Source organism: Artibeus jamaicensis, unplaced genomic scaffold (assembly GCF_021234435.1).
Source record: "Artibeus jamaicensis isolate MK-2021 breed Jamaican fruit bat unplaced genomic scaffold, CSHL_Jam_final contig_233, whole genome shotgun sequence".
Taxonomy (NCBI): domain Eukaryota; kingdom Metazoa; phylum Chordata; class Mammalia; order Chiroptera; family Phyllostomidae; genus Artibeus; species Artibeus jamaicensis.
This window is the reverse complement of record NW_026521486.1, coordinates 30238937-30262397: the sequence shown is the minus strand read 5'-3', so window position 1 is coordinate 30262397 and position 23461 is coordinate 30238937. Positions and strand designations below refer to the sequence as shown.

The 23461-nt window shown below is 36.1% G+C and overlaps 1 protein-coding gene across 4 annotated transcripts in view; it reads right to left on the bottom strand.

Moving 5' to 3' along the window:
• The window catches only part of AEBP2 (AE binding protein 2), a 66669-nt gene that overhangs the window by 14405 nt on the left and 28803 nt on the right, over positions 1 to 23461 (bottom strand). For all 4 annotated transcript variants that reach the window (XR_008390937.1, XM_053661726.1, XM_037136573.2 and 1 more), the window contains 4 exons: positions 21957 to 22064; positions 12288 to 12474; positions 9409 to 9533; positions 4548 to 4615 (listed from right to left, as the gene is read on the bottom strand). Coding sequence is in view for 3 of the 4 variants with exons in the window: in XM_053661726.1 (XP_053517701.1) it covers positions 4548 to 4615; positions 9409 to 9533; positions 12288 to 12474; positions 21957 to 22064 (488 nt within the window). In the remaining variant the exon portion in view is untranslated. The remainder of the gene's footprint in view (positions 1 to 4547; positions 4616 to 9408; positions 9534 to 12287; positions 12475 to 21956; positions 22065 to 23461) is intronic.

Below are 23461 nucleotides of genomic sequence, written 5' to 3'. Positions count from 1 at the left end.
AGCAGTCTAGGTAGTGAAATAGGGAGAAACACAAGAGTAAAATTTTAGGCACAAATTTGGGAACGTACTAGGAATTTTTAGTGGCAAAGCCACATCAAACTGAGAAACACACATGAGAACACACTGCCTTTCAGCTTGCTGAGTGAAATTCACTTGAGCTTGACTTGATGGAAATTAGATACTGAGTTTCTTTATGAAAAAGAAGCAAATATAATTCAAAATTATATTTGAATGTCCATATTCTTACTATTCTGGAAATTGGTAATTCCAAATATAAAAATGCTTTTATTTGAATTTTCTTGTAGAAATAAATTTCTTTGATTTCTGAATTTTAATTACATGTACATATTTTTACAAGTGTACTTGGTGGGGGTTTTTACTTCTTATTTCTTCATAAAGAAATTAGGTGTCAGAACTAGAGTGAGCAAAAACAAGTTCAGAAGTTGTGTGAAAAATAATACAATAATCAGGAGTAAATTCTGTTTTGCATACTCAAAACACTAAAGCTACTTTCATCCTACTCTGTATGTTTATAACCTTACATAGTTCTTACAAATCAGTACGAAAGATGTGAGCACTCATTAGGGGAAAGAGAAAGGGCAGATGAATCACACCACCATCAATTCACCAAAGATATGAACAGTTTAAAAAATCACGTTACTTGTAATCAAAGAAATGCCAAATGTAAGAAAGATGCTAGCCACTGCTGATAATAAACCAGAGGAATAACCTAATATAATAGATAGGATTAAAAATTGGTAAAAATTCAGGAGGGCAATGCCTATCAAAAACTGTAACATTTTGCACAGGTTGTATATTAATAGATTTTAATATCTCTTTAACAGTACAGAAAAACCTCTAGTGTTTTTCTAAGTATATTTTATTGATTATGCTATTACAGCTGTTCCATTTTTCTCTCCCCTTTGCCCTCCCCCACCCAGTACTCCCATTCCCTCCAGTAATTCCCCACCCCAGTCCATGTCCATGTGTCATACATATGAGCTCTTCAGTTTCGCCATTTCCCAAACCATTCTTAACCTCCCCCTGTCTATTTTGTACCTACCATTTATGCTTCTTATTCCCTGTACCTTTTCCCCTTCTCTCCCCCACCCGCACTGATAAACCCTCCAACTCGATCTCCATCTCTATGATTCCATTCCTGTTCTAGGTGTTTGCTTGTTGTTTTTTTTTTAGGTTCAGTTGCTGACAGTTTTGAGTTTGTTGTCATTTTACTGTTCATAGTTTTAAATTTTTTGGTTCACAGGCCAGTGCTCAATCCACTGAGCCATACCAGCTGGGGCTCATAGTTTTAAATTTTTTAACCTTTTAAAGATTTTATTTATTTAATTTTAAACAGGGGAAGGGAGGAGAAAGAGAGGGAGAGAAACATCAATGTGTGGTTGCCTTTCATGCACTCCCTACTGGGGACCTGGCCTGCAACCCAGGCTTGTGCCCTGACTGGGAATCAAACTGTCGACCTTATGGTTGGCAGGCCAGCACTCAATCCATTGAACCACACTACCAGAGCTGATCTTTTTCTTAGGTAAGTCCCTTTAAAATTTCATATAATAAGGAATTAGTGATGATAAGCTCATGGGCAATCTTAATGTTCAGCAAAAAGTAGCATATTAAATAAATTTTGCAGGGGTATTTTAAAATGTCTTACAGTAGCATTTTCATAAAACCTGGGAGGGAAGGGGGAGAGAAAGGTGGTATATATCTCCTACACTAACAGAAGTTTAATAGTCACAGGACTTCCAAAAAACTAGACTTCTTCGTATCAATATACTAATATACACCGTAAACTCCCAAATCTATTTAAGAACTTTTAATTCATATCACATTCAAAGAGTTTGGAGAAGAGAACTGTAAAAATATTACTTAATATCCATAACGAATATTCTGTAATATCCAGAATATTCTGCCAATTTTTGAAAAATAAGTATACACATGTTGATTCTATTCATTTAAATTTATTCTATTCTCAGTGCTTATCAATTTCATCCAAAATATCTACAATATACCTCTATTACCTATTGTAACAAGACAAAAAATTTTAATAGAAAAACTAAAATTGGATACTGGTCAAGAAGGAGGCTTAGGTAGACATGCTTCGCCCCTTCATGCAGCCAGAAAAAGAATTACAACTACATTTCAAAACAAGTAACACCCAGAACTGTCAGAAAATGGAACTGTATGGAAGTCCAGCAACCAAGGATTTAATTAAAGAAGCCACAATCATCCAGACCCGTAGGAGGGGCAAAGAGACTGAGACCAGGCTGAGAGGGAGAGGCTGAACTGGCATGGCTGGTCCCACATTCCCATGTGGTAAATAAAAACTGGGAGATACATTGGGAGCTAGCAATCCCAACCCCAGGCCAGACCACACAGCCCAGGTTCTAGCATGGGAAGATAAATCCCCCGTAACTTCTGGCTGTAAAAACCAGTGGGGATTTGGCTGGCAGAAGAAACTGCCACGATTTTCAGGAAACATCACTTAAAGGGCCCTCAGGGTCTTAAAACATATGCAAACCCACCTATTCTGGGATTCAACACCAGGGCAACAGCTGGAAGGGAGCCATTCGCATATGGGGAATGTGGGTGAAGTGACTGGAATCAGGGCGAGTGCCAGGCAAACCTCTAGGAGCCAGGCAGCAGCACAGTTCCCCTCCTAGCCCTTCCCCCACACAGAGCCACAAAGCAGTGAAGCAGGTTACCCTGCTCTGGTGATTACCTAAGGTTCTGTCACACACAATTTACAGGTGCCTTTTACAAAGAGTCAAAGCAGCTCTGCCTAATACATATAAACAAACACGGAGAGGCTGCCAAATTGAGGATACAAAGAAATATAGCCCAAATGAAAGAACAGAACAAAACCCCAGAAAAAGAACTAAAATGGAGATAGCCAACCTATCAGATGCGGAGTTCAAAACACTGGTGATCAGGATACTCAAAGAACCCACTGAGTGAGGCAACAACATAAGGGAAGAAATCAAGGTTACACTAAGTGAAATAAAGAAAAATCCACAGGGAGCCAACGGTAAAGGGAAGGAACCCAGCATTCAAATCAATAATTTGGAACATAGGGAACAAATAAACATTCAACCAGAACAGAAAGAACAAGAATTCATAAAATGAGAGTATAGGACAACTCAGGGACATCTCCAAACATGCCAACATCCAAATCATAGGGATGCCAGAAGGAGAGGTGGAAGAGCAAGAAATTGAAAACTTATCTGAAAAAATAATGAAAGAAAACTCCCTAATTTGATGAAGGAAACAGACATGCAGTCCAGGAAGCACAAAAGAGTCCCAAACATGTTAGGCTCAAACAGAACCACACCAAGACACATCATAATTAAAATACAAAAGTGAAGATAAAGAAAGAATCTTAAAAGCAGCAAGAGAAAAGCAGAGAGTTACCTACAAAAGTGTACCCACAAGACTATCGCTAATTTCTCAAAAGAAACTTTGCAAGCAAGAGGGGACTGGAGACAAGTATTCAAAGTGATGAAAGGCAAGCACCTACATCCAAGATTGCTCTACCCAGCAAAGCTGTCATTTAGAATGGAAGGGCAGATAAAGTGCTTCCCAAACAAGGTAAAAACTAAAAGAGTTCATCATCACCAAACCATTATTATATGAAATCTTAAAGGTACCTATTTTAGAAAAAGAAGATCAAAGCTGTGAACATTAAAAAAGCAACAAATTCACAACTATCAACAAGTGAATCTTAAAAGAAAACAACCTAAACAAACAACTAAAACAGGAACAGAATCACAGAAATGGAGATCATATGGAGGGTTAATCACAGAAGAGGGGCTAGAGGAAAATGGCGGGGAAAGGTACAGAGATTAAGAAGTATAATTGGTAGGTACAAAATACACAGGGGAGGTTAAGAACAGTATAGGAAATGGAGAAGCCAAACCTATATGCCCAACCCACGGACATGAACTCAGAGGTAGAAGGGACTGCTGGAGAGAAGAGGAGGTGGCAGGCAGAGGGTGGCAAAGAGGGGAAAGTTGGGACAATTGTAATAACATAATAAAATACACTTTAAAAAGAAAATTAAAATTGAAGGTCTAAATTAAGCAGCATCTGAGTCACAAGTGCTTTAAAAGGTACTAAAGCTCAAAGAAAAATGTAATGCTACTGGAAAGCTGGTTAACTGCATTTTCTATAAAATAGCATCAATTGCATGCTTGACGCATGTTTAGAAATATTTTAAATAAATGATTCAAAAGGACCACTAAAGCTGCCTGCATACTACTTGAGGGTCATTAAAAATCCTAAAAATAATCATATTCTATTACAAATAGCTACAACTTTTATTAAAAACAATAAGACTAATTTTATAGCTTATACCTATAGCCAGGAACTGTAAGGGCTTTCAGAGATTCTGTCATTAATCCTGACAACCTCAAAATACTTCACAGTTTCATTTCTGTAAGTCATTTATGTTTGAATCCAACAATGTAAGTAAATTTTTAGTATAAGATTTTAATAAGACATTAGTGTATTAATTTCATAGTATTCTAAATACTTACATGTCTTCAGGCATCCAATGAAGCAAAAGTTTTATCTTTCCAGAATCCTCTTTTCTCTTAGCTATTACCTAGTAATGATAAAAAGTGATAAAAATTATTGGTAACACATTATTTTAACATATCATTGCAAGGCACTTTTAATTTTAATCAAGAACTTTTAAGTGTTCGTATCCTAGACCAGATAGATATTACCACTACCACATCTTGTTCTGCCCTATTTTGTAGCAATTTCGCCTTTGATTACATACTTTCACAAAACAGAAAAAAGGAACTAAAGAAGGTCTCTATAGCCAAATAGACAAACCATATTACCTTTGTTAAGGTAAGGTACACTGAAAACACTGTTTACTTTACTATCTCCTAAGTCTGTGGCTTAACAGGAAGGCTAGCCAAGAATCCACATTGGCTAGAATATTTTAAAGAACACACAGTAAAGAAGAAATATTTCTGGGAAGGGAAAAGTCTAATTTACAACTAAGGAATTTTTTTGTTTTGGGGGGTTTCTTTGCTTGTTGCTTGTTTTATTGTAAATGAAACATTAGCCAATCTATGTTTAGGTTAAATTTTAAAGAATCTATCTAAGTTAAAGGGTGGATCAACCTGAACAAAAAGACCTATAGATGTATGAGAAAAACAATGTATTTGTCATTCATTACCAGATTCTGAAAATTAATATAATACTTAAGTAAAAATAGATCACAGTGATATTTTATAAATCTTATAACTTCCATATTAACAAAATTAGCACTTCAGTGTTTTAGTAATCAAAACATCAATGTTTTTACCAAGTTTAAGTTCAAAACAGCCCCACAGAATTACGTCATCCTCAAAACATATTAGAACTAAAAGTAATGATAGCACCCTATGCACATATAAAACACTTTCTATCTTCATTTGATTTCTTTGATTTCTATCTTCATTATATAAAAACCTGTAGTTAGGTACACTAATTATCAACTTGACAATGAGATTAATTAAAAAGCCCAAAGACGGATCTGAAGATGCTAAAACAAAATACCTCTACAAAGATATGAAAATAATGCAAACCAACTAAGCACGGCAAGCCAACACACTGGTAACTAGGAATGTGCTGACCTCTTCTGGAGAAGGCTCGAAAGAAAATGTTTCAATTAAAGAAGACAAATTAGGCAAACTGCATAGGATAGTACCTCATAGAAAAGTATGTTCTTCTGCTAATCATTTCACTAACAGTGTGATTATTTCCTATAAAAATTTTATAACTAGAACACTTAAATTTGTAGCTGGAATTAAACGTTTTGACTGCTAACAGAAGTGATTCTGTTTAACACAAAACCTTCCCAAGCAATGGAACTTCAAAGAACTTGCCCACCTAGCTCCTTCCCTTTCCGTTGTGTCCAACAGAGAACTTTCTCATTACAGATGTCTCTTCCTTCCACCTTTACCAACCAGGAAAAAGCACTCTCCAGATTACATTCCACCCTTTGTGCTTTTTCCCCAGTCAAGGTTACCTCTGCCTCCGCAATGTCACTTACTCCTGTTTTTTAATTATGACAAACATAGGTTTCATGTTCTTAAATCCTCAGATGCTTTCTACAGCTAGAAAACTTATTTTCATCATCACAGACTATTTTGATTCTCAGTAACTTTTTAAATTTTCCCCCAGACTCCTTATATCAGCTCAACTATCTTTAGTTCCTTCTTTTTTATTTTTTTTGGATCATCTCAAGTTCTCCCATGGTAAACCTAAGGATTTTATCACAAGGAACAACTCCAATGAGAGCATGTGAAAGTTGGGGGCTTTATTTTTTTAAATACAACCTTCTTTATCACCGTCACCACTCATTAATCCCTAATCAGATACTTGCTCATTACTAGACCACTATTTCATCAGATGTACTGCTTATTAAATGTTGATGCTCCAAAGCTCAGTCCTTAAATTTCTTCTCTTCTCTATACTTAGTTTCAAAGTGATCTTATCCAATCTGATACTTTTAAATACCACTAATATGCTGAAAACTTCCATATCTGAATCTGTAACCATACCTATCCTCTGAGCTCAAACTCCCTACATGACATAGGCACTATTTTAGCTCTACCCAAAGTGCTGAAATTATACCTCTTAATACTCCCCCCCACCTTCCCGATCTGCTCATCACCACAGCCTCTATTTTAAATGGCAACTCCAGCTGTGACCCAGTGTGGGTCAGTTGGTTAGACGTCATCCTGCAAAGCAAAAAGTCAACTGTTTAATTCCCGATCAGGGCACAACCTTGGGTTGAGGATTTAGTCCTTGGATGGGGATGTGCAAGAGGCAAATGATCGATGTTTCTTCTCTCTCGCACTGATGTTTCTCTACCCCTCTCTCTTTCTCCCTCCCTTCCCATCTCTCTATAAATAAATAAAATAATTTTTAAAATGAATAAATAAATTGCACTCCATCCTTTTGGCCAGTTGTTTCCACCAAAACACTCGAGTCATCTTTCCTTTCATTATCAAACCTGACATGCAATCCACCCACAATCCTTGTCAGTAATACTTTCAAAAGAACCAGAATCCAACCTCTTTGGCATCTCCACTAGAACCACTCCAGTCTTCTTTCGCCTGCGTTACTGGGAAGACTGATCCCATTCTACCCACTCTCTGACCTACAATCTGCTCTGACAACACAAAAAACCAAAGTGAGCACATTAAAACCCACAGGAGAAAAAAGAGATCAGATCAGTGAATTCTCTAGGGCAGGAGGTGGCGGCAGAGATGAACTAAAGTTACAACAGACAAGATTTGAGAGATGGGAAGAAAGTTCTGCATGTTAACTGTAATAGTGGTGGTTTCGGTTAAGCAGAACTGTTGTCACTCAGAATTATACACTCTGAGTGAGTGTTTATGTTAAATAAAAATTATTTTAAAAATCACACCAGACCTGGCTGCTCAAACTCCTGGAATGGCTTCCCACCACACGCAGAATAAGAGCCAAGGTCTCGGTCCAACAAGGGTCTCCCTGTACCTCTCTGACCTGACTTCTGCTCTCTGTGCCTCACTCGTTTCCTCCGGCCACACTGGCCTCTCCTCACTGTTTTTCAAAGTATTTGGCATATTCCCATTTAAGGATTTTGTACTTGATTTTCCACTGGCTATGATGCCCCTCCCCTAATAACAGAATGACTTATTTCCTCACTTTCTTTGGGTTTCTAAAATCCTACTACTTTATCTTGTTTATCATGTCTCATCTACTAGAGGATAGTTACAGTTTACTGTTTTATTTTAACCTATTTTGTTCACTGCTACATCAGTAATACATGGCACATAGTAGGCACTCAGTTACTTAAGCAAATAAACAAATGAGCCCAAATGCCAGCCACTCTGGATCTGGTGGGCATATCTTACTGAACAGTTTGAGACCTACGAAATTATAAACCTATGTCGTCAAACTTCGAAGAAGGACTTCCAGCCATCTCTGCTGAGCAAGCAAGGTGCACTTGCTTTCACCTTGTATTCAAATCTCATTCTCCTTCCAACCCTTCCATTCTTACTGAGATAACTAACTATATTTCCAATGTTCCTTAAACTATTTTAAGTATGTTACCTTTCTTCAAACCAAAACGCACACTTAATATGTTTTGATCTCAGAATAGATCTTCTTTCCTTTGTGTCTCATCTTTTCATTTCTTGCCTTTAATTTTGGAAATCAAAATTGGAAACTTGGAAATGGAAGGATCCAAGTACCAAGTACAGAGACAAAAAAGTAAGTATGTCTCAAAAAACCTACTACAGAAGATAAAAATACAGATTCAAACCAGTAGATACTGACAATATAAACTTTTTGTACTTAAATTCTCATGAATTTTAATTGAACTATAAAAATAAAACTTTAATTCAGTACATTTGATATTTCAACAGGCAAAATTAATCTCTTTTTCCAGGGATCCAAATCACTAAGAGTCTGGTCTTAAATTTTTTTTTATATCTACTAACTTACCTTCACCAAACTACAGCAATTTAAAGATAACTGGATAATAAAATGGCAAGGAACATGTGACAGAACTCTTTCTGAATTCCTAGTTGCCCAAAGATGTCCTATGCATTGCTTTCTAAAAATGGATACTTTTCTTTTTCTATCATTCAACAAATCATTCAACATTATCATTCGACAAATACAATCAGTGCCTAGGACGTGTCAGGGACAATTCTAGAAACCTGGAACACATCAGCGAAACAGAACAGAAGTCCCTCCTTCACGAAGCTTTAATTTGAGAGCCATGATCTTATTTCTGTTGGAAGGCACATGCAGCACATGGGGCTAAAAGGCACCTAATGTTCTAATTCTACAAACAAGGAAACCAGGTCAAAAAAAAAAGACACCACCTATGCCTAATGGCCCAACTGCCAAACTAATAATCCCAAATAGCTCAAATTAAAGGCTAAAATATTCCAATTTTGTGGTTACTGCCAGGGGTTGAGGGGTAGGTAAAGGATGATAAAGAGGAGATCAATGGTGAAGACAGAAACCTGACTTGGGGCGGTGAAAACACAGTACGGTGTACAGATGATGTGTTGTAGAACTGTGCCCTGAAACCTATGTAATTTTGTTAACCAGTGTCACCCGGAAAACATTAAAACTAAAGTATAAAAATAAAAAGGACTCTAAGCTTATTTGAAAATACATTCAATTAATCATAAAAATATCCAACTGTGGGAAATATTTGCTTTATAACCAGTAATACACCGTAAGTTTTAAAACACCGAAAAAGTAAAAGGCTGTCTTTTTGTTAGACTGTATGTTCTTTGATTTTGAGCAATTTAGAAGTATGATTATGAAAGTCAAGATATACATTTCCAAAAATGTATACAGATAATCTGAAAAAAGAAATCAAATACTCACAGTACTATGAAAAACGACACTGTGCCCCTTCCCTAAACTTTCTATATGGGCTGAAAGGTTAAAGCATATGGCTCGATGTCTTATCGCATCCAGTGTTTGTGCATCGAAGAAATCGTGCGGTCGTGCTAGAGATACAAAAGAAATAAAGAATATTCAAATAAATATAACGGTCTGCCAAACAGCTGCATAGTACATTTTCCACAAAAATATGTGTAGTAAGAAAGACAAATAATTATCAACTATCAATCTGCTAAAATCCAAAATTTTCTTTGCTTTCGAAAACACAGAGTCCAGCTGACAAAATTAAGAATGTACAAAAGGTAAATTCCAACTAATGAAAGAATGTGGGTTAATGTGGCCCCTTGGTGAGTAAGGTTCTACCTTCAGACCTTATGACTGACTCCACACTTCAGCTGCTATCATTTTTGTAGTTTTATATGTTATTCCATTACCTCTCCTAAGCAACACACTGCATTTTCACCAACCGGATAACCATTTCCATTTGCGCACCACACTGAGATCTCATTCACCGCAACAAAACATATGGAACCCACTTCATGAACATTCTATATTAACACGTAATCAAAATTTTTCCAAATTCGACAGTGGTAATATTATTTGGGGCTTTTGCAAGTATTTTCTTGATTATAAATAACTTCTAAAAACAATCTAAGAAAATGATAAATACATTTTTGAACATCAATGAGTTCATCAAAATCCTTTCTGATTCAGTTCCTCCAGTATCAGCTATGTAATTTTGGGCAAATTGCTTCAATCTACCTTATCATATTTCCTTTTTCGTGAAATGGAGATAAAACATCTATAGATTATGATGAAGTAAAATAAATGCCTATAAAAGTTCCCCATTTAAGTCATAAAGCAGTTTATATTAGTAAGCGTATACCGCTTATTAAAAAATAATAAATTCACAAACCTAGAGTAGGCAATCCCTTAGTGTAATCACAACAAAGTTACACACTGAAGATTTAATTTGGTAAGAACATTTTTTATATTTTAATCCCACTAATATTATCATAAACTGTGTCATTTTTGTTCTTCACTGAAACACTGCCCAAAATAAGAAAAATAAATCCACTGTTTTATAACTGCGGAGCTTATTAATACATATAATTTTATAACATCATCTGTAATTGAAATTAATTTTTACTGACAACAGAAGAAAAGGCTTCATTTCCTGGTACAGCACATTCTGAATTACTTGTTGCTGATCTGCCGCACTACTCTGATTTACCACCATGTGGAATGAATTCACCTCCTCCATTCACGGAGTTGTCAGAATACCTGCACAAATCCACCAGAGCGGTTGTGGGGAGATGATTTCACAAGTTGGCATATACAAAATAACTTCGATACCTCTATTATCATTTTTTTCTCAGAAAGAAATAAGCAAAATACCAACTAGTAAAAGGGGGAAAAAAAAAACCACAGGAGAAAAAAATCATGATTTTACCTAATGCCGAGAATCAAATTCCCTTCCTATTAGATCTGTGACTACTGGGGGGAAAGTGTACTTTCTCCATGCTCTCCAAATACGCCTTTTTTCTGAGAAGTATAAGCACTTAGAAAAAATAAAAATAACTACTCTCAAGATTCAAACACAAATGTTATCACTAGAATTAAGTTCACAATAATGAAAAGACGCCCTCAAACAGTAGATTCTATTCTACTCTGACCTTAACCATGCTAATATCCACCATTAAAACATGAAGAATTTGAAACTTGAACAACAGTCCCCAAAGCAGGCGTCACGACCCATTAGATTAAGGGAAGAAACAGTGCCACCAACTCGACATTACCAGCAGCTGCTCTTGGTGACTGTTTGATAATGTGCATTAACAACATTACCCGTATACACTACACACCTATGTTAGAACTGGGTGCCCAACCATTTTTTTTTAGCCAATGAGCCGCACAGTCAAAAGGGAAATGGATCCACAACCTAAATTCAGTATAGCCAACTTTGAAAATTAAATGTTTGATTTCAACAACAAGAAAGAAACTTAAGAGTGTTTAGGAGAGGTTTTTTTTTTTCCCCACATGTGGTTTGTTCATTTGTCCATTGTAGCTTTGCAGTAACAAAAAAATTGCAATGTTTTAGACATAACTGTCTCCTTTACATTGTGGATTAGTGTCTGGAGTCTCTTCTACAAGCTACTCAAATCCCAAAAGAAAAAGTAGGATGCGATTTTTTTCCCTTTCTGGTTCACTCTTGCAGTGGCCTCCCTTTTCAATGACAGCTTCACTCAATCATATTTCTTCATTCAAGGTATAATTCACCAGCTAGTCGACCTTCAGAACCAGGCACAGTGCTAGGCTCTGGGGTTTCAAAGTCAGTTCCTGCTCCCAACATTTACAAGTCTTATTATCTAACTGTGTTCTATCCTAATTATCAAGGACACGCCTCGTAACCTGGTAATTAAGCAACGTAACAACTGTTTGTTACAAAATACTGTTAAGTACTAAAACGCAGACTGCAAGTAATTTTGCTATTCACACACACATCACCTTAGAGCAGACTTCATTTTTACCTTTAGCATGCTCAATTTCTTTAAAATACTGTCAGAAACACCAACACTGCCATGTTTTAAATTTTCTTAGTTTAAGATGAAATCAAAGTAGCCCTCAAAATCTAATTCTATGCAGTTTGTGTTCCAAGGCCATATATACTCACACTCTCTTAAGCTACTACAGATAAAACTTCATCCCTGAATTCTCATACTGTCCTACAGGCATCCTGTTTGTTACCGTTAACGAAAACAGATAAGCTGAGTGGAAGAACAGTAAAAACTGAACCTGCATAAAAGCCCGAGATATAAACAGAAGCATCGTAATACACAGGTTTTCAAAGAAACACTTACGTAATGAGCGTCGTCTTTTGTTCTTTAATTTCCTCCTTTTGTTCATTCCAGCCTTAGAAGGGGATTCTTCTTTGGCCTTTGGCTGGCTAGAAACTTTTGAGGAGTTCTGCTGACTGAAGTGTGTGGGTACGTGGCGAGCTAGCCCTCCCTGAGAAGCAAAGCTGGCGTTGCAGCCACCAACAACACACTAAATAAAAGTAAAAAGAGGATGTCAGGGATGCTAAGTAGGAAACAAGCACAATATGAGTGAGTGAAATTTTTTTTCAAAAGTAAATCGGTAATGCTATAGAACTGATTTCAGAACCCTTTCATTTTATAAGTTGCCCAAAGTAATGCACATTAAGTGGTGGTGCAGCTGAAAATAAAACTTAAGTTCCAAGTCTCCCCAGTTTACTGCTCTTCCCTCTGATATTCAAGACAAACATACTGGAATCTTTTTCCCCAAAAATCTGGTTTTGAATGAAACACATTTTTTAAAGAGGAGCACTAAAGGAAAACAAATATTCCAGGTAGAAATGTTGGCTTCTTAGTTTTGACAAATGAACCACAGTAACATGAGACAATAACATGAAGGGAACGAACTGGGTGAAGATACGGAGGGTGGGGGGCACTGTCTGCACCTTGTCCATAAATGTTACAACTTTCAAACTTGTCTGTATATTTAACAATTTTCCAAAAGTCTATCAATCTTCCAAAGTAAAAAGCCTTCTAGAACTCCAGGTAGGAAGTGCAGCCTATACTAAACCTCAATGATAATAAAGTGTGATCCATCTGAGAACTGTAAATGGTATAGTATGGCTGAATCACAATTTCCTATGAAGGTACTATTAATAAGGGAACAAATGAGAACAGAGAAGCAGGTAAATATCACATATGAAGACCTTACTATGCACCATGCTAAGAAATGTGAATTTTAATTTGGAGTAAGTAAGGAGTTACCAAGAATTTCCAATAGCAGAGCAACTAACAAACAGATGAACAGGAATAAAAGAGTAGGGTGAGAAGTAGTGGTATTCAAATTATACTGAAGATCAAACTGACAGGATTTGCTACTGCATTTAGGGGGAATACAGGTAAAGCTAAGAAAGGAATCTAAAGTAATGCAGGGCTCTTAAAGCTATAGTAACTGGATGGATGATGTCACTACTTACACAATCTCAAGTAGAACCATGTTTGAAATGAAAAACCAAGGTTTTGTACAAGTTTATTAGTTAAAAATGTTCTATTAGACCTGCAAGGTAAATACCCTATTCTGGAATCCAAGGAAATTTAGGGCTAGAGATACACATCTAAGAGAAATCACACCATGAACAGTATTTAAAGCCAAAGGACTAGATGAGAACACCTAGGGTGAGAAATTTTAAGAGATCACTGTCTAACATGCAGAAGTCAGAGAGCACAGGCCTGCAAAAATAGACTAGAAGGAGCAGTCAGCAAGTTTGGAAGAAGGGGTGGCGGGAAAAACAAATGTGGCATCAAGGAGGCCTGGAGAATAAAGTGTAAGTCAATAAAAATCCCACATGCAACATGCACACAGTAAACACAGCCTAGACCTTTCTTCCTCTATGCATTTTTCCCACTGAAAGAGCACTGAATTGGTAACTGCATTTACCAGCAAAATGTTTAGTCATAGTTATTGTATCACTGGGTGACCCAGTGCTATAATAAGTGGTATCTCTCTTATGAGGTCTTCCCCGTTAAGAGACATATCTCAACCCTGGCTGGTGTGGATCAGTAGACTGGGCACCTGCCTGTGGACTGAAAGCTCTCTGCTTTGACTCCCAGTCAAGGCACATGCCTGGGTTTCTGGCCAGGTTCCCCAGTTGGGGGCATGCAAGAAGCAAATGATCAATCTCTTGCACACTGATGTTTATCTTCCTCTTTCCCCATCCCTTTCCTTCTAAAAATAAATAAAATCTTTTTTAAAAAGAGAAAAATATCTCATAGAACAGAGTTTCTTAAGCCTGGGTGCACATTAAAATCATCTGAAAGATCTTTTTAAATAAAGGCAACACACCCCAGAGATTCTCATTTAATTGTTCATGGGTGCAACTCAGACATCAGGATTTGGATATATAGTGAGACAGTTTATACAGTAAAGGAAGAACCTCTTGATTCTTATTCTTTCCATATAATGAAACCCTACTATTCTCCAACAGGGACCATTTCATTTTCTTTCTTTGGGGGTGGAAGGAATCATTTTTTGTTTTTGTATCACACTGATCATTGCAGCTGTTATCCTTACTTGTATTCAGAGTGTACCCTTCAGTGAATGGGAGCTTCCTAGAAACTGGCCGTCAGAGCTGGGCAACATGGAGCTTCAAACACAGATAGACAGATATACAAATGGCAAAGAAGAGTTAATGAAAGACAGCAGAACAGGGTGTTTAAAGCTTTGTATTATTACAGAGAATGTTTGTTGAAAAGCCGAAGATTCTCACTGTGTGTATGTGTGTAAGATGATGGATTGTTAATTAAGTAGATAAAGAGAATCCTTTGACAACTGCACACACATATCAAATCACAGTATACTTTAAGAGTCTTACCATTTTGTCAATTGTACCTCAATAAAATTGAAAAGAGTAAAATATTTTTAAATTAGAATTATCAACTACCATTATAAAACAGATCATAAAAGAACTGAAAGAGGAAATTATATAATTGCTCATCACAATGAATGATATAATCACTCACTGTGCCCTGTAACAAATCACCAGAATTTGCCTGTATGCACAACTAGAAGCCACCTTATAAAGGGGATACAACAGTTTAAGTCTGGATCGATAAAACTTCTTTTCCCGTAATCAACCTTTTAAGCTAGGTTCTTGGTTCCAAAATACCTAAAAAGATTGGCTGTTTCAGACTTAAAAGAAAGCCTGAGTTTCTCAAGTGCTACTCTATCATAATGAGAAGGTATTCCAATGTCAGTATTAGGGAAGAAATCTATCATGTTGAGCTACAGAAGACTAGTTCCTGAGGAAAGGTTACAATTAATAAATTCACCCACGACAATTAAATAATTATAAATATTGTGTTCAAAGTAACAGAAATAATTAAAGCAGGGGAGAAACATGTGAAGAGAGTGAACTTATCCGAAAAGTACCACACAATTTCAAAGATATAAATACAAATTTACCCAGACAAACCACTGCTACATTGGCAATAAAGAAAAAGGGAAACAATCTCCGAACATGCTGTATAGAGCTATTTTTTTTTTTCAGTTAAGTAAAATATTTGTAAGCAAGGTCAGGCTGAAACCACTTAGCTGTGATAAAGCTTAGTATCTGATGACTAAGAAGAATCAAAACCACACACACACACAAACACACACACACAGGACCAAGAGAATAGTTTAAAAAAATCCCCAGATCCTAGGACTATCAACACATATTATGTTTTACTATGTTTAACGAAATGATAGCAACCCCCTCAAACTCTAAGTCTACACCCAAAGCAGAGGTGGAGATACATGACGAAGTTAATGCTAGGTGGGGGAGAGGGCGTATCTTGGAATAATCTCTGTACTTTAATTATCATGGGCAAATATTACAAACCCTTGGCAAAGAAACTGTATTTGCATTTTAGGAGTGTGTATGATATTACAAAACTAAAACTTCATAATGAGCTGACATTATTTTCATGACACTACCTACCTTCTTATCATTAAGTATAAGACAAGTAAGTTTGGGGACCATAAAACTAAGCTTAAACCTAAATAACACCCACTGCGTTCATTTCCTACATGGAGTTAACTAGGTCTTACTGACTTTGGGTTTCTAGCCTGTGTCACTACCAAAACTCTAATGGAGACCCTTAACCACTCAAATCTTTAACCAGTTGTCCCAGAAGCTGCATGAGCAAAAACTAATCAATTCAATATATAAAAGTCTGTATTATGTAAGCAGCAACATAATGACAATCATGGATTATAAGCCAAAGATTAGGCAAAGAACAGACTGCTATGTAAGAATACCAACTAGCAAATTTAGATGGGAAAATGGAAAAATACTCATTTAAACCCCACAGTAATAACTGATCCAGGCAAGAATCATCAACAGAGACTAAAACTGATTCTAATGGGTAACATATATTTATGTAGGTGCAAAGTTATCTCTTCAATAACCATCCATTATAGAGGGACAAATAATAAGTTTACAGTAGAGAACGCAGCAAATTCCACCTAAACCAAACGATGCTAAGAACTACATAAGAGGAAACAAACCGTCACCAACTATCCTCAGAAGAGTGAGAATTTTGTTGTTTTCTGCAAAAATGCCTAAACTGAAATCTGGTCATTACAAAATCACCAAACAACCCCAAAATGGGGGACATACTGCAAAATAAAAGGTTGAAATTCTTCAAAAACATCAGTACCATGAATGATAAAGAAAGGCTGAAGAAACTTTAAGATTAAAGGAGTCATAAAAACTATGCGTGATCCTCATTTGGAATCCAAATAATAAAAACTATTATTGAGACAATTTATGAAATCTGAATAGCTAATAACATCAAGTTTCTGGATGTCGACAATGGTACTAAAGCTGTGTAAATAAATGTCCTTGTTCTTGGGAAATACACACACTGAATTTAGTATTTAGGTACAGTGCTCCTCTCAAACACAGAGAGAGAGAGAGAGAGAGAGAGAGAGAGAGAGAGAGAGAGAGAGTGTGCGTGTGCGTGCGCGTACTGTACTGGTAGGTAAAAGAAAGGAGAAGAGATGGCGGAAGACAGATGGAGAGATGTATTGGGTTGCCCCAAAAGCTTCATTTTTTCCCATAAGACAGTTGTCTCTCCCATAGTTGTCTTTCATTTCATTTGAAACAATTTTATTAGATTGTTTTGTGTCACCTGTCACATCAGTGTGCATTAAAAAAAAAAACGCTCTAGCTGCAGTGGCTCAGTGGACTGAGTTTCACATATATTTCTGAAACTACATGCTATTACCCAAATTGTCCACTTATTCTATTCTTTTATGCTTTCTTTTCTTTTTCTCAAAAGCACATTATTTCAGTTTTAGATAGTGGTCATATGTGTATATTCCTGTGAATACACTACAAAATACTGAATTGTACAGTTGGTAAACTTTGTTATGTAAATTATATTTAAAATACATATACTTATAGATGCCTGAAATGATCTAATGCCAGAAAACAAAATTCTTGGCTTTCTTGTAAGATAGATGCTTACATACTGAGGGCAGGCATAAATTTTTAAGAGAATAACAAAAAAACTAATCATAAAAAAGTTGATAAATTAAACTTCACTAAAATTAAAAGCTATTCATGAGAAGACCCCATTAGGAAAGGTAAAAAGAACCAAAAACAGACTGGAAAAATGTACTTGCAATACACATATCTGACAAAGAACTTATTCCCAAAATATTAAAAAGTTATATAACAAAAAGACAAACCATTCACTAAAATAATAAAAGGCTTGAATAGGCACTTCACCAAAATAGGACATCCAAATAGCCATTAAGTACATGAGAATGTGCTCAGAACTCACCAGGGAAACAAAAATTAAAGCCACGATGAGGTAACACCACACAACAACCAGAATGGCTAAAATTAAAAAGACTGATACTATCAAGATACAGAGCAACTAAAACTCTCATTTGCTGCTGGTGGGAATGTGAAATAATATGACCAATTTGAAGATGGGTTTGGCACATTCTAAAAGCTAAAAATGCCCTATTCTAGGACTCAGCAATTCCACTCACAGGTATACAGCCAAGAGAAATGAATGCATGTATGCAGTCAAAAGACATGTAGAAGAATGACCACAAGGCACCTTATTAACAGTAGCTAAAGACTGGAAACAACCCAAATGTCCACCAGCACGAGCGAATGGATAATGTATGATTTATCTGTACAATCAAATACTACACATCAATTTTTAAAAGATGACTGGTACCTACAACAAGGAAAATCTCACTGCTATTTTCTTAGGTGAAAAAAAGCCAGACACAAAGGTTGATTCAATTAAGCCAGGATGACAAAAATCATAAAATGGCCTGGACGGTGAAGAAGAGGACTGGCAAGGGATAAACTGGAAAGGGACGTTGGAAATTTTGTTTACTGAAAATATTCTTCATCAAAGTAGTGGTTATACAGGTATATACACAGAAAACAAATCTCTAAATTGTTGAACACTTAACTGTACTTTAAGGTGATATGGTGGTGATGTTTTGGAATAAGCCTATTTTTTGGAAAAAATTTGGGGGTTTTTGTTCCCCCTTCAAATGAGAGACTCACCCCAAAATATCATCAACTCATCATTCCCCTCTACACGTACAGTCAACTACAGGCAACTTCTCCTCTTTCCCGGCTCCTATTATACAGTATAATAACCCTTGAACAAAATGGTTCTAAACTGTGCAGGTCCACTTATACAAAGATTTCTTCAATAAACACAGCCAGGCTTCTGTATCTGTGGGTTTTGCAGCCACAGATTCAACCAATTGCAGAGCAAAAGCAGTATTTTCGATCACTGTTGGAAGTCCATGGATGTGGATATGGAAGGCCAGGCAGACTATAAGCACCACTGGACGCCATTTTACACCCGGGACTGGAACATCTACACATTTTCCTATTCTTAGGGGTCCTGGAATCAATCTCCCCCAGAAACTGAGAGCTGACTACAGTTAAGGTTTGACCAAGTCAACAGTTATACAAAGAGTATCTAATGCACAGGTATCAGCTCTTGTGTTGTTCAAGGGTCAAGTGTACATTTAATTGATCTCTAATCCATGTTTCCAGAGATTCTTTCGTAGGTCACTTTTAAAATACTTAAAATAGCCCTGGCTGATGTCACTCTGTAGATTGAGTGCCTACCTGCAAACCAAAGGGTCACCAATTCGATTCCCAGTCAGGGCACCTGCCAGGGTTGTGGGCCAGGTCCCTGGTGGGGGGCACACAAGAAGCAACCACACATTGATGTCTCTCTCCCTCTCTTCCTCCTTTCCCTTCTAAAAATAAATGAAATCTTTTTAAAACTTTTTTAAAAAATCCACTTAAAACTTTCATTACTCAAATCTGTTTAGATTTATATAAACCTAAACAATCTAAGTTCCTAAAAGAGCACAGGCCTGCCTTTCTTATGCAACAATTTCTTTCCCCCTTTCCAATGGGAATCATCTATAGTTTCCTAAAAGAGGTTTTGAAGAAAAACTCATTTGTATGGACTCTGAAATTAACCTGCACATTATAATCAACCAGCAATAAACTGCTACCTTGAAGAAAAATGTATAAAAATTCACAATATAAGAAAGTAAATTATTCTTTTACTTCAAATATAACTTCTTACATTTACTGGATACATACAGTATCCAACTCTATGAAGTATTATTACATATTATATACCCACTAGAAAAAAGTTTAAAAGTCTGTACCAGGTCACATGATCTGTAGTATGTCTATAGGAAAAACTACGGTGTTAAAGTTACAGGACTGACATGTCAGCAGAAAGCTCATGAGACCATTGGTGTTTTAAAAACACAGAGAAAAAGGAATCCAAGTGAGAAGAAAAATCCGTATGAAAAGATGTCCAACATCACTCATAACCAAAGGAAAGCAAATTAAAAGTACATGAGGAAACAATTTCTCATGTATTAGATTGGCAAAAATCCAAAAGCTTGACAGTAGTACCCTGTTAGGAAGGCTACGGAGCAGGCAGCTGCTCTAACACTGCGGATGCGGGCACAAGGCCCAGGGAGGACAATGCAGCAGTATCAGTCACGATCACCAATGCTCACCCTGGCCAGGTAGCTCACTTGGTTAGACTGCCATCCCCTTACACCGAATTTGTGAGTTGGATCCCCAGTCAGGACACATACAAGAATCAACCAATGAATGCATAAGTAAGTGGAACAATAAGTCTGTCTCTCTTTCTCTCTTGCTAATTAATATTTTTGTAATTTTGTTAATTAGCAATGCTTTTATATAGCCTTTGATCCACCCACTCATATCATTTTGGGAAATTTTTCCTCCATATATAAGCATAAATACGTAAAATGACACGTTAAAGACTCATCACTACAGTACTATTAACAGCAGGACTAGAAACAACCTATAAGTCTGGTTAAATAAACTGCCAGAGACACATACAATGAAATACTATGAAAACTGTTGAAAAAAGAAAAAAAGAATATTCTCTATGAGCAAATACAGAAACGTCTCTAGTATAAAATGCAGTTTTTAAAAAAGCAAGGTACATATACACCCAATAAAAATGTTAGTAATGGGGAAAACTTGTTGTATATTTTGAACAACTACAACCTTTGTGATATTTATGTAAACTTAGAACTGCTTGAAAATAAAAAGCTTATTTTAAAAAGTACAGACAGTATACAGTTTACCAAATCCTGTGATAGAAAGGAAGAAGAATGAGATTACAGGCCTACTGCCTGTAGTTTCCTGAAGAAATGCAAGAACAACTCACTAGAAACTAATAACAGTTATTTGTAAGAGAAGGGATAGGGAACAAAAAAAGAAAAAGGTTTTAAGTGTGAATTATTTCTTTATACATTTTTTTACACCTACATCTGAGGACACGTGTCCAATTGTGGAGGGAGAGAAGGAGGGAGGGAAACACTGACTGGCTGCCTCCTGTCCATGTGCTAATTAGGGATCCAACCCACAACCTAGGCATGTGCCCTGAATGGGAATCGAACAAGCAACCTTTCAGTGCCCAGAACAATACTCCAAACTAAGTCATGCAGTCATGAATTTTATGTTTTTTTTTTTAAGATTTCATTTATTTATTTTTTAGAGAGGGGTTAAGGGAGGGTCAAAAGAGAGGGACAGAAACATCAATGTGTGGTTGCCTCTCATGCCCGCCCTGCCCCAGGACCTGGCTGTCAACCCAGGCACGTGTACTGCACTGCACTGCAAATTGACTGGGCAAGCCTGTGGTTCACAAGCCAGCACTTAATCCACTGAGCCACAGAAGCCAGGGCTCTTCATACATTGTTAAAAATTGTCTTTTCAAAAAAAATTTTTTTTTTCCAAAAGTAACTTCTCAAGAATTATCTCCTTTCTAATGAAACTCAAGAAAAGTTTCTGGGGCAGTATTTTCATAGCAGCAGACATCATGGATTTAAAAACCATTAAACTTCTTTGAACTTCAAGTCTGTACGCTTTCCATAATTACAAACCAAATATTTTGTTTAATTTTTAATGAAGATAAACAGGAAAATGTTTTTATAAAGATTGCTCTTCACACCGATTTTTCTCAATACATCTATTGGACAGTAATTTACAACTAAGTTCAGTGCATGACTTCAAAATTGAATGGATTCAAGTCCCTTTATGTTCTACAATTACATTTTTTATGTAATAATCATTGTTGGCTAATAAAAAAGGCTGAAACCAGTAACAGTGAGAGAACAATCAGAGCACAGGTACTGATACCAAGCAACCACATTAACACGTGCATTCAAGTCTTTCTTCTGTGCACTATTTTCAAGGCCCTACCCTCAGAGACATTTTTTCTGTTCTCCAAATTTTAATAATTATATTACATCTTCTTTCTCCCATCTGTTTTTTAAAATTCCATGTATCTACTGGAACATTAAAACAAAACGGTTCTTTTAAAATGTTTTAGAAAGGCAAAAGTATGCCCATTAAGAAACTTCAAGTTGAAATTTAAAAATCACATACGTGTACTTACCTTGAAAGGTTTGTCTCCACTGTGCGTCAGCATATGCCTCTGTAACCAACTCTGACTGGTTGACGGTGTGTTATATACTTTACAACCTTTCCATAAGCAAACAAATACCTGTTAAAAGAAGAGCCATAATAATTTCCATTACTTATTTCAACAAAGTTTTATTCCTTGAAACTCAAATGAACATGTTGCTAGTCTTCAATTGGCAAAAAGAGCCATTTAATGTATAAGTCAATCAAATGCTTAATGTTAAACTTTCTGAACTTCCAGTATGAGAGGATATTTTAACCCTTCCCCTTTAAGGCTGCTGTCCATGTCCTCAATAAGGAACTAATAAATGTTAATTAGTGGATACTGATACTTTCATTCTAAAAGAATAAGTAATGCAATTAAACTATCAAATCACAATTCCCCTGCTCCTGAATTCCTATTCTCACGTGCACACTACTTATTCTTACATTATTCTATTCATTAGAAATTATTTTCAAACACCTTCAATAGAAACCAAAATCTAATGCAAAAAGTCAAATTAATATAATTACAAAAGCAATGGGAATGAGGTACTCTATCATTATAATAGACATACATTCTTGGGTTCAGGCAACTATGACTGGGTTTGGAAAAGCACAAGTCTGTCAACTAATAACCTAATCTTTCATCATTTTCCTACAAGTGAGATATCAATTTCCTAACTGATTATATTTCCATCAAGCTGAACATTAAAATGGACTGCCAACATCAGCAATAGAAATATTAATCTACTGTAATCATCACCTTCAAAGTGGGATTTCTACACTCTTTTCTTCTCTGGGATAAGAATCATTATAAATGGAGCCACACTTTGAAGACTTTAATGTATTAACTATATTATAGAACAGAGACGAGACATACAGAACTGAGGAAAAAATCATTAATGTCAGTTTAAAATAAATTTTCTTAAAGTCAAGAAAAATCAATGATCTAAAAAAACTAAGATCAGTTTTTATTAAAAAAAAAAACCATTTTACATCAGATAGGTCTAAACAGGCAACACTGCTATTACTGTTGCTGACTGATGTGACTATTTAGAGAAAGTTCTCACATATCCTGTTCCACAACACATTTGCTAGTTTAAGTTAAGCAGATATAAAAGTCATTAATGTATCTTCCTTCATAACTTAAAATTCCTGACCTAGTACATGTTTAAAAAAATAATTCCTGAAGTTGCCAGAATTAGGTTACTTTTTAAATGAACTAAGGGAGGAAAACTGTGAAGCTACACCTGTATGTTAAGGAAATTAATTCAATAACATTTGATGATCACATGCAAATAATCAATGCTATCTATCAATTTTCTGACTCATGACTTACTAGACTCTCAAAGTCTTAAATTTTCCATCCAGTAATAAACAGAAATCAGAGCTTGGTTTAAAATGCTCACAAGTTATACCCACAAAACAAAAATGCCTTAAAACAAGTATTTGGAAACAAAATTAACATAATTTATAGAATAACTTTTATAGAATTCT